We start from the raw sequence: 12,498 nt of genomic DNA, 5'->3' as shown, positions 1-12,498 counted from the left end.
TCAACCTGCTCCAAGTCCGTGGCTGGTGCAAGCAGCGATGCCAGCCCCTCCATACCACACTCCTTAAACTACCAAAAAATGACACCAAAGGTGAGGAAACATGATGTATCATGGTCCAGCAATGAGTTACGTGCTGTGAATAAAGAAAAAAAAAAAAAAGAAACAAAAAGTAGGAAAAAAAGAAATCCAGTCCTGTGTAGCAGGGGTGGGGATGTCATGAAGGCCTGTGCCTCTCCATTTCCAAACCCTCCCTGGACGCTAGCTGCTCCCAACCCCTGCCTGGCTTTGCCCATCCCAATCCCCCCCCTCCACCAAGGCTCCAAAACACTCTCCCCTTGAGACAAACATCCCCTTTACATGCAAATATATTGGACTTCTGCATATGTGCCTTTGTCCTATGCTTCTCTATGTATTTATATAGCTCATATATACATTGCTTTTTACTCTGGTTCCTTGAGAAGATTTCCTCCCACAAAAAGCATCAACTCCGCCAGCTCTGGGCCATAGCGAGCCCAAGCAGGACGTGTAGAAATCTGTGAAGGCAGACTGCAAGCAATCCACTCTCACAGGAAAACCACTCTGTAGCCTCCAAAAAATACCCCAAACAGAGAACTACAGCTGAAAACATGCTCTGAAACCAACCCAAAACTCAGAAATCCAAATTCTGCATCACTGCCTTAAGGATGAGGAGAAACCAAAACACCAGGCAGATTTTGTCCCAATAGAGACTGCAAGATCTGAGAAGCAGTTGGTCTAAAATGCATCTGTCCTGCCCAGAAACCATCAGACAAGGCTGTGGGACACCAACGCATGGCCATGCTTTGGTCTCCAATCTCTTCTCTTCCTTCACTTCTGCAACCCCAAGAACTCCGTAGGGCTTCACAGAAATCTATACATCTTCTTTCACTGCTGATGACAACCAGTTCTAAAACAGGTTTGCTCCCCGTGGGGCCTCTGAGACACGGCCACGTGCTTAGCTCAGCCAGAAGAGCTCTCTGCTTAATCACGGCTTAATAAATGAGTGCAAAAAGCCCTTGTCCCCCTCTGTGACGCCCCCCTCCCTGCTTGACACCAGCTCCACTTGCTGCAAAAACCTGTCATTTAGACCAAGCCTAACGTGCTGAACACCACACACGAGGCTTGCTTTCTGCAAAGAAAACCCAAACATCTGTTTTCAGTCAAACACAATATACATCCCAAATTGTGAATAAACGTGACGGAAACAACAACCTGGCAAAACCAGCCTTGGTGAGCTGCACTGCCGAGTACAAGCCACATTTGGATAACGTAATCCCAGCTCCTTCGTCCGGCCTTCAGCAGCAGGGGGGACAAGGCTCCCCAGGAAGCAAGGAAGCACACAGTGGCCAGCTCCTGGAGCAGAGCACTAGCTCACACCAAGTCATTTCAAAAGCACCTGCAGCTCCTCTGCAAAGCGCCCTTCACTCCCCCAATCACCCCAAAACCCTCAACACCCTTGGAGGTAGCGCAAAGTTGTTATTCCCATTTTGCAGATGGGGAAACTGAGGTGGAGAGCACAAGCAGCTCGCTCGAGGCATCAGAGGAAACCATCGGCAGAGCTAGGAAATAATGTTGATTCCTGGCTCCCGGTCCCATTCTCCAAGCAGAGCAGTTAGCTTCATTTCATACACAATAACACGGTTTATCATACACACACTACCCATGCACAAGTCACCAAACAATTCCCTGCAATTTGTACAGGTATCCAAAGAAACCCCATCATATACAGTTATAAATACAATTATCTTCAGTCTTCCCTGAAAGCGCAGCTGACATCGAATCAACTGACACGGAGATAAACACTGGCTAAAAGCCACAGGTGACCCTGGACACACAGCAGCAGCGAATTTCACACCCTAGAAAAGCCACCCCTGACTCCCACAGACCCTTCCCACTGCCCAGGAAGCTCAAGGCAGGGCGCGTTCTGCGCTGGGGGACGTCTGCACGCCGGCACGCTACTGCGGCACCCGCGCGAGGCCGCAAGCAGCTCTCCCACGCCGCCGCAACGCCTCCAACCCCAGCGCGCCCTCATGCCGCAGGCACGCGACGTCTACCCCAGGGAGGCGAATGTCTTCCGCTGAGGGCTCCAGCCACTAATGCTTACGTGTCATGAGCCACTGGAGAGCTCAGCGTGACAACCCAACCCTGGCCTGCCCGCACGCGAGCTGCAGCTGGGAAGAGACCCTAGTGCTCTCGGCCCCTGGCTCTACAAAAATCCTGTCCTTCCACATGCCTGCTGGTGCAGTTAAAGGCAGGCACAGAAACTGAGCCCTATATGCGAGCCCTAAATGCCCCCTTCTCCCTCTCCTCCAATAACCTGCATTTTCAGTAATGTAAACATTGCAAAAACAAACCAAACATCAGTGGCTTTGCCAGGCAAATACACCTTAAAAATATTTCGCCCAAACTGCTCAACAATTCCTGCTGGAAAACCACACCACACCTTGGTTTTACCCCACTGCTTTCAACTTGCCTGTGCAATTTCATCAGCGCTGCTCTCCGTCTCCCAGGCCACATGGCATGCAACTTGCTGCAGGGAAAGTGCCTAACCTGAGAGCACCCAAACCTGCCCGTGGAGGGAAAATAATCCCTTCCATGGAGAGGATGAGATGGACTGCACCCTGCATCATCTATCTCTTTCTGCCTAGCAGCTTTCGAGGACCAAAGAAACTTGTCTAAATGAACATCCCTATCTGCAAATCCATATAAGTGTCCCTAATGTCTTCTCTCTGCCCCAGTTCAGGGCAGTTGGATCCTGCCTGTTTCTTTCCTGCCGGGCTGACGCTTGCCATACAAACCTGCAGCCAACAGCACCAGCCTAGGTCCACCTGCAGCCCCACTAGCTGGCTACCACGAGAGCTGGCTGCGATAGCCCCAGTCACCACCTCAGAAATGCTAGCAGCAGCATGCAAAAGGAGCTGAAGCGTTCCCAGCTCAGCGACTTCTCGCATAGATGTGCCAGTGAGAAATACAGCAGCCCCGAGGGCCGAGGATCATGTGGGTACCAGTTCACTGCACTGTTGCCCATGGTGAAGCTCAAGAGCAATATCCCCACCTTAAGTGATGGCTCAGAATCTTGCAGTATTTTTACCATCACAGCCTAGGACTTCCCAGAGGACCTTGTAAACACACCACGTTTGCATTGTGCAAGGAGGACTCATACATTTACAAGAACCGCCTACTTTGGACAAGCTTACAAAAGAAGCGAGTTTGGCCCAGGGAGATGAAGATAAAGATATATTTTTGCAGCATAAAAGAAAAAAAGAAAGCAGCAGCTGTGTTTGCAAACAACCAAAACAAAATGGAGTTCAAACAGGGATGAAATGGGGCATCATCTGACACAGCTTCAATGTCCCAGGTCCACAGGAAGAAAGAAGAAGCCCCCTGAAGAGCATGGAAATCAGAGGGTTGGGAGAAGCGAGGAAGTTGCCAAAGCAAAAGGAGAGATCATCTGCCAAAGCGGGGCCCAGCAACGAGGCAAGAGTCTATCGGAAGGTGACTTGGTCTAGCAGGGAACAGACAACCTTTTCTCCCTTCGTGGCCTGCTCCCCTTTGTCCAAATCGACTGACCATGACAGCAGCCACAACCAAGAAGATGGAGAAGAGGCTGTTGGAAGGAGTTAAGGATGGTTTAGGAAAGAGATTCTTCCATGAGGCGCCCTGGCAGGATTCCCCATTCCAGCATCATGGCAGGTACACAGCTGAAAGAGAGAGGGCTGCAGCTCCAGCCTCTAAAGGTCGAAGACCATGAAAAGCAGGGGGCCATCTGCTCAAAACACCTGCAAAAGGAAAACAAACTCTCAAAAGACTGAGCAAGCAAGCCAGCCCTCTGTCAACCTTCTCTGTGCTGAAAATCCTCTAGAGCTTAAGATGGGTCAGGGGCACGGTCCTGAGGTAGCAACCTCAAGAGCCTGAGGAGACCACCCTGCCCATACGAACAGCTACCGTACATAGCTCAGAAAGCACTCAAAAGAAAAAGCCTCCTGTCAGAGAGGTCTAGGAAACCACAGCAAGAGAGGGACGTCTGCAAGTCAGCTCTGGTACCGCCAGCCAGCATAACACCTACACATCTCCTCCCAGCGGGGCGCCACACCACACAGACAACAACACTTCCCTCTCCCCCCGCACAGCGCGGACATCACCTGTACATCAGAAGCAGGACACACAGCTTACGTCTGTACAGCACTAGCAGCTACGACAGGCGTGCGTGCTCACGCGCATACACACGCTTGCACAACGGGAATCCTTCCAGACCAGCGGGGAGCTCTGCAGCCCAAGGCGCCTAGGAACATCTGGAGACAATATCTACATATAGCTCATCTCCTTCTCTGTTGCAACATCAGATATTTACTGGGACAGAAATTGGCCTCTCTTATGCCTATATCAGTAAGCTGAAGTTACACAGGCAGAGTTTTTCACTGCCAAGTGTGCAAAAGGTATTAAATCAATTCAGATCCAAGTGGATTCTAGGAAAAATCCCTAAAACACACTCAAATAAAAGAAATTGTCATACCATGAGCAAAGGTGAATTCTCACTCTGATAGCTGACAGTATTACACCAGGTCACTTATCATATACTTGAAGAAATGCCCTGATCCAGGCTTGAAAGAGAGAGGTGTTTCTAAGAGAGGCTCTCTCCTCCTAGAAACAATCCTGGCTTGCTCATGTTCTGAAGATCACCTAAATGAAGTTGTTAAAGCTTGAAAATATCTCATTATTGAATTAGAGGATTCTCTGTCAAGCGGTTTGAACCTAAGTTAGGGCTTTGAGATTTGAAAGGATGCAGTTGTGTTCTGCTTTTAATTGCTGTAGGCTTCTGCACATCCTGCTCCCCAATGGAAGAGGAAGCAGAATCTCCTTCAGAAACAGAAATTTCTCAGAGTAAAAAAAAAAAAAATAATAAATTTCTACCTTAAATCTCTCTGGGAGCTTGGCTTGTTCACATTGTCAGGTCCCAACCATTCATTCTCGCCAAGCATCTGAGATCTTGCGCATTCCTCCAAACATCTAAGCCCTTCAAGGTTCAACCAGAAGCAAGAGCAATAACCAAGGCAAACCACAATAAAGGCGAGATTGCAAAGAATCTCTTGGCAATTCTACCTGGGAATAAACAAAGGTTTTGTACGTAAATGGAGAGCCTGTGGCAAAAAAAAAAAAACTGCCTGCAGGCTCTTTGGATCTCCTGACACCACTTCTACAGCCTGAATCCTCTTAAAGCAAGAATATCCACGTGAAGTACTTGAGATTTTATTCCCAGGTAGACTGGAGGGTTTAGCACTTCACCACAGAGGAAGAATCGTGCAAACCTGGGTGCAGCGTTTGATTTTGCCACATTAGAAAAGAAACGTTTAAAGGTAGGGAATCACTTCGCAGTAACAGCACTCAGCATTTATTTAGCACTTCCTGTCTGTAGACATTCAAGTGCTTTACGAAAGTGCTTATTTATGACTTATCCCCATTTTACAGATGGGAGAACTGAGGCACAGAGAGGTTAAGTGACTTGCCCAAGGCCACGCAGTTAGATAGTGGAGGCAGAGCAGGAAAACAAACCCAGGTGTCCTGACAGTTATTCCTTCAGCAGGCTATAGCTACCCTGCTAGAAAAGGCCTACATAAACCAGAAAAAGACCGGTTGATAAATGAATCTATCCTAAGTATTTTGAAGAGCAAATACATTCTGGTGAAGAGTTAGAACAGCATTACCAAGAGGGGAACAACAGATCTCCTCAGATGGAGCAAAGGGAGGCATAAAACCCAAAGCATGTGTCGTATCTAGCCTACAACATTGGGTTGGAGCACGAGAAAGAAGGGAGATACAGTGAAACCAGCAGCAACACATTTTAAATTGACACAGGACATTGGGCTTAATTTTCAGCAGTTGCTATAGGAAGCTGTCCATTCTTGATCCACAGAGCTGAGTATTTCCCAATTGCTCTTTTTCAGGATCAGCAAGCTGCCAGTGGAGCCTTTTGGGTCTTTTATGCAGTCAAACCCTGTTCATTTGCACACTGCATGCCTAAAACAGGGTCTTCCCATTTGGCAGTAAGGAGTAAAGATTACAAACACTGCTGTAGTAAGAAATCGCATTACTACACAGCACTGAAGATCACTTGCTAGTAATACACAGAGTGGCACCAGGAGTTAATCAAAACCACTCAAAGGTGATGAATTATACTTCAGACCCTTGGACTAAAACAGACCCATACCTACGTATTTGCAAAGCCTTCAGTATGCGTTAACAAGGTTCAAATGCGTATGCACCAACAAACTGACTTCTCACATCTCAGATGGATTTGAAGTTTGGGGAACTTTTTGTTTTTCCTTTCAGAGATAGAAAAGGAAAGGTGTCACTGATTTTTGTTGCTGTTATATCCACATAAAAGGGGGCTGGGAAGGGGGAGGCAAAGAGATTTTCACAATTACAGCTTTCACGGGATTATTTGGTAATGTTTTATCAAAACCAGATCTGCAGGATTATCAGTTCCCGTCTGGCTTGTTAGTTCCTTGTGAATTAATTACACCCTGTGCCATTTAATTTATTCCAGTGATTCAGGGCCAGCTGTTCAACTCGGCAATTTCTATCTAAACGCACGCTGTAGAAACCAACGTCAAAATCTCCACCTATGCCTTTTAAGTCTAGAGATAATTTCCGAAACCGAGGTCGAGCATCTCGCTTCCCTCCCAGGGCTCGCGCCACCAGAGCCGTAATGGAAAAAAGCAGATGCGAGGAGCGCTGCGTCCCGCTGCCGTGGCGGCCACCCTCCCCGGCGCGCGAGGGGCCGAGACGTCCCTCCCCGAGGAGCCCCCCGGCTCGTTCCTGTACCAATTGCCCGAAAGCTGCCGGGCTCGCGGGAAGCAGCCCCGGCGAGGCCAGCCAGCCACCCGGCCGCGCGCCCCACGCCCGAGGGGTGATGGCCGCGGCCCAGCCGTCCCCCCTCCTGCGGCACGCGGGTCGGCCGCGGACTCTCGGCTCCCTCCTCCCCCTCCTTTTTAACCTTCTGGGGCAGGCGCTAGGCTAAAGCAAAGTGGCGTGCCCGCCGGAGTCGTCGTGGTCCACGCTGTTGAGAATCGCTGTCTGGTCTTCAGGGAGCTGCCGGTGACAGAGGTCATCTTTGAGCGCCGAGAGGCGGGCAAAGGGGTCCTGACGAGGGTGTCTCTTCTTCTTGCGGAGGCAGACAGCTTCGTCAGGCCACAGTACCTGAGAGCTGGGAAGTTGCTGAACCTGGGAGGCAGAACCATCTGGGGAGGAGAAGGGAAGGAGAGAAGGGAGATGGACGAGACCCAGCATCCTTCCGCAGCACCGGGAGCGGACGCAGTGCTTCGTGCACCGTAAAATAGAAATTACGTCAAGCCTGGCCCTAGAACCACTCACTTTCAACTTCACAGGAGCACCCCAAACCTTGCTGCTTGGTGGAGGCTTGAGCAGGGAGGAGAGTTTTTGGAAGGACTAAGCAGAGAGGGTGTTTGCAAGGGAGGCAGCAGAAAGTCACCTCAGGCACAGGGGAGAAAGGAGGAAGAGTCAGGAAAGGGACCTGACAACACAAGAAGCATGTTGGGAATCAGGAAACAAAATCAGCAGTCAAGAAAATAATGAAAAAAATCAGCAGAGATGGATACTTGACAGATGTTAAGGTGGGGAAGGAGCGGTTTCACTCAAAGGCCAGGGCAGATCACAGGGGAAGGGAGTGCCGACAAGTCACAGCAGCGCACCCCAGCTAGGCAGGTGCTCGGCGAGGGGAGCCAGTCCCACGGGGACACAGGTGACAAAACCAGGCGCTGGCTGAGAGCACAGAGACCCCCAAGCCAGAGCCTCCTGGGACCTGCATGAGCTCTGCCCCCAGGAGAGAGGAACAGGGAACATCCATGCCCACATGGATGGGGAACTAGTTGGGGACCTCAGGGTCCTCGGACTCACTGGATTGTTTTCTGGATTTCGAGGAGCCCTTGGATGACTTTTTGGGCTTCTTTATCCGCTGGTATTTCAGAGCTTCGAGCCTCTCAGGTGCAGCAGCGTCCCGGGACGGAGATGGACGTTTTCTAGAAAGGAAAAGCAGACACGTGCCATCAGTGGCTCTCAGCCACACTCGGGTCTGAAGACATCTCGGGGCGAGGGTCGGCCAACCCCAACCAGCTCTGCCGTGGAAAAGGAAAAGGTGAGAAAGCCTGGGCTGAGGAGCACGGTCAGCCCCACGTGCCGGAGCAGAACGCAGCGCCGAAGGACACGAGCGGCTGGGGCTTTGCGGGCTGCTGCAGCCGCCTGCCCCATCCCGCGCGCCCAGGCTCCTCCGCCGCGGCGCACGGGGACGAGCGCGGCCGCCGGCTGCAGAGTGCGGCTCTGGCTCCCACCGTTCCTGCAAACAAAATCCGACGCCTGCTGGAGGAATCGCCCAGGGAGGAATCGCAAGAGCCATGCGAGAGCGCAATGGGCACCCCAGCTCATCCTCTCTGCAACCCCAACACCGTGAAACAAAAAGAATGGGGCAGATCCTATGTCCGATAAGGCTTTTCTGGGAAGTCATGGGAAACCCCCTTGGGATGGACAGAGAAGGCAGGACAGGCAGCAGCAGTACGACAGCCCCCCGGCTGGAGCTGTGCGTACCCCGGTTCTGACGACACTGGCCCGACAAACACCACGGAGACAGGGATCGGATCCTCCCCGTCCCCACTCCCGCCGTGGGAAACAGGGCACACGACAGACAGGGACACGAAGGGCACACGCCGACACAGCGGGGGCGGCCAAGTCCGAGATCCCTGCTACAAGCAGCAACAGAAATGCAACGCTACGGGAGCTTCCATTTCTTAACGCTTAAATGCTGGGCATTGGGTTTTCTTGCCCTGTAGGATAGCGCCTACCGTGACTTCAAAAAGAAAACATTGACGAGGTTTTATTATGAGGAATGGGGAGGGCATTTGCAAAGGGATTTTTCCAGCAGGAGAGTCAGCAGCTATAAATTGTTTCTCAGACTTATTCCCTGAGTAGCTCCTCTTCTACAAGAATCTGCTCAAGGTTAAATGGTTTCCCCTTTGCAAAGTTTTTTGGTTTTTTTTTTTTTTTTTTTTTAGAAAAAAAAAAGAACTGTTATCCTCCATTGAACTGTTCTTTTCTGTCCAAGGATGGGAAAGCTGTGACTGCCATAGAGAACAGGACAGCAGAGGAAGGCATTTTCCTTGGGAGAGAAGTTGATCCAGTTCTCGCCTACATCCTATCATCCCCCCTCTGGCCACTTTCCCGTTTCCTTCCCCCTCCTCATTTTACTTTCATGTCTCTAAATTGCACAAATACACAACCCCATAGAGGCAGAAGTCTGAGTAAAGACAGCTAAGGCTTTCTATAATTACCTGCAAGGAATTTTAGACTTCACAGAGCAACCTGCACACAGGTTGGGAAATATCCACCAAACACCTTTCATTACAACAAAACCAACACTTGAACTTAGGGCTCCAGAGAGGAAAGTCTGGAGATTTAAACCAGTGCGCTTCCAACACAGTCTGTGCTTGCCCTGTCCTACCTCCCCCAAAAGACACTACTTCTGGTCTCACAACTCAGTCACTGGAGACTAGCAACCAAACCTTCTCAAAATAGCTATGTTGTGATATAAAAGCAATTCCTGCATCTTCAGGTTTTTACAGTTCTGGTAGGTTTCATCAAGTGCCTGCCCGTCCCTTCCCCCTACTCATAGTGCGGGGGATAAAAGACTCCTCCTGAAGCACCTCCGGAGGCAGCACACGGCTGACTACGCTTTGAGAGCTACCACCAGTGGAAAGCAGGGCAATGCTCTTCCTCCGCTGGCAGTTTCCAAGCTAGCTACCCGCAAGAAGCATGTAAATGGCACGTCCCACTTCTCAGCTCACTTACAGAATTAGAGACGGACTTAACAGGAACAGGAATTGAGCCCGTGTCTTCCGGCCTGCACATTAATCAGAAACTGTCTTCTGAACAGGCTCATTTCTATCTGAACATGCGGCGTTATTCTTCTGTCCACGTTTCACTGCTCTTTGGGTTATTCAGTAATGGTCCAAGAGCCGTTTTAACAGCAAATAACCACGATGGGCTCAAGAAAGAGCAGCATGACAAAAAACTGAATTGAAAGCGGTGAGAGTGCCATGTCACAAGTCTGCTACAAGTACAGAAGTAAAGCATTTTCATCTTTCCTCATCTAGAAACCATTGTGGACAAGAACGGAAATAGTAATAGCCACTGGAAAGATGACTGCGACAAGAATACCAGCTATTCCACTGCCCACCAAAACAGAAACTACCAAAGGGCCAGAACTTTATGAGCTGTGCCTGCAAACAGAAGAAGGCATCAGTAAGGGCATTAGGGAACAGCAAACGGTCCTAACAAACAGAAAAGCCACAAAACGCAGCACTCCTCTTCAACTCTGAGTTGACCTAATCCAGACACCGGGGTCTGCAACAGCTGCCATCTGTGTGAAGCACGGGACCCTGCATACCACAAGCCCATCACAAGCCAGCCAGGACGGACAAGTCGAGGACTTGACTGACAGGAGGTGATGTTGGTGCATTCATATTCTTGCTTTGTCTTCTTGTCTATAAGCAAGCTATGACCTGTTCAACATTAAAAAAAGGGCTGCATTGCTCCCAGGCAGGAGCAGCTCAGACAAGGAGAGTGCGGGCAGCTTGAATTCCGGGCTTTAGCGCATCCAGCAGCAGAGGACAACCTCAGCTCTATCTTCAGTCAGTTTGGAGAGACATTTCATTTCGCTTTGGTCGCAGATGCAGCCTCTACATCACTAAATATATGCAGAAGGTCCTAGGCTTTCCTCTGTGAGTCTCTCTGCGTGCCATTAAATATCATCGCTGAGAGCACAGCTTGAGAGCAACACTTTCAATCTGAGATCCCAAGTGGCTGCTAGAGGAGCAGATACTTAAGCTAGAGTGGTACAAGTGAAGGGCTCCCAAGGGTTTTCCTCCTTAAGGAGTAAAGAGGGGTTGTTTTTGAAGAAGTGTGTGATTACTAAGCTTCTCAGTTCTGTTATCAGCACTAGAATACAAGAAAAGAGTAGCATAATTTGATTAAGCAGCTGGGTACAGCAGATGCAATGGAAGCCTAAAAAGCAGGGTATAAAAATCCCCTTTCATGTTTCCCATTAAAACAGAGACATTAAGGCATGGATGTTCCTGGAGAGCCTCTGTTCCAGCTCCCAGCCATGCAGCACATCAGCAGACGAAGCACCTCATTAGATAAGCCGGTAGTCCTGTTGGCTTGATCCTAGGGAGAATTTTTCCTTGTAGGAAAGACTAGATTGAAGCAGAGGAACTGCTGGCTTTTAAATGTCTCTTTCCCAAGGCCTGATCTGCCAAGCGCAAACAGCCTCTAGTGAGATCAGTGGCTTTGGAGGCTCTGGGTGATAGCACCACCGTGGCACTGTCCCATCTGCACCACAGACTGGCACCGACGCTGTGCCTCCTTGCACCCCGACACACAACGGCTCACAGAGCCGACCCACAGCGGCAAGTTCAATTCTACACTTGTAGCTATTTTGTCCACTTTATACCCAGCAAATACATATTTGCAGTCCCAGTCCGTTGCCTGTGGAGCTTTGTTTGCCAAGCCCGAGACCCCAAGGAGCTCAGCAAGAACGCTGCAGTCTAGCCCCATCAGCGTCTGCTTGCCACCACCCACGCCCCCAGGCAACTTCGCTCATACTATTAAATCGTGACTTGTAAAAAGCTCTTGCTATTTCCATTCTTTCTTCCCCCTCTAAGAAGATGCTACTAACTGTGGCATGTTGACAAAATTAGACAGATTTACGCAAGGGATTATGAGGAAATTGCCTGAAGCTCATTTCTACTAGTTCTCTGTAATTGGGCTTGTATTTATATACACAAATATAAACACTGAGCACACTGAACCCATGTGTCACTATAAATACTGTCTGACCTCTGGCAAGGAAGAGATACAGCGGAGGACGAAAGATGCTTCTCACCAGCCAAGTTTTATCTGCTCTACCCACCCTTTATTTCATTAAAGGGCCCTATTCTTCTAAATTAATTTTTATTTTAAACCTAAGCAAAGCCTCTTCTGGCCCCCAGAGTTAGCATTTTGGACAGCTGCCTATGCTTGAGAAATATCTTCAACACAAACAGAGGAGAGGTTCAGGGATGCAGATGAACTTGTTTTAGAGCCTTCAGCTTAGCACCAAGCAAACGAGTTTGAAGAAAAGTGCAAGTAACTTTCTGACGTGAGCCTTTTGCAGGCCTCTACAAAACATCCAGTAATTAACTTTTCCTTGAGTCTTTAGAAGACAACCCTTCTCAATGAGCAAGAGTGAACTACAAGAGCAAACAGTTACTGAAGAGAACACAATGGTGCTGGGGGTCTTCAGAGAGCAGCAGGGCCTGAGATGGGAAGGGAGGGATCTAGTGAAGAAGAGCAAGTTACACCAGCTGTGTGCCTTGCAGCTCCCTCTCCTCAGCTGAGCTGTAACAAGTGTTTCCCGTATTCACGATGGGGAAG

The 12,498-nt window shown here is 49.6% G+C and overlaps 1 protein-coding gene across 1 annotated transcript in view; it reads right to left on the bottom strand.

The window, feature by feature from the left end:
• Positions 1-7,032: 7,032 nt before the first annotated feature.
• The window catches only part of IGSF9B (immunoglobulin superfamily member 9B), a 51,246-nt gene continuing 45,780 nt past the window's right edge, over positions 7,033-12,498 (bottom strand). The window contains exons 19-20 of the mRNA XM_062594605.1: positions 7,933-8,054; positions 7,033-7,256 (exon numbers count right to left, since the gene is read on the bottom strand). Of these exons, the coding sequence (XP_062450589.1) occupies positions 7,033-7,256; positions 7,933-8,054 (346 nt within the window). The remainder of the gene's footprint in view (positions 7,257-7,932; positions 8,055-12,498) is intronic.

The sequence above is a fragment of the Rhea pennata genome, chromosome 24 (genome assembly GCF_028389875.1).
Source record: "Rhea pennata isolate bPtePen1 chromosome 24, bPtePen1.pri, whole genome shotgun sequence".
NCBI classification, from domain to species: domain Eukaryota; kingdom Metazoa; phylum Chordata; class Aves; order Rheiformes; family Rheidae; genus Rhea; species Rhea pennata.
This window is presented reverse-complemented; position numbering and strand designations above follow the sequence as displayed.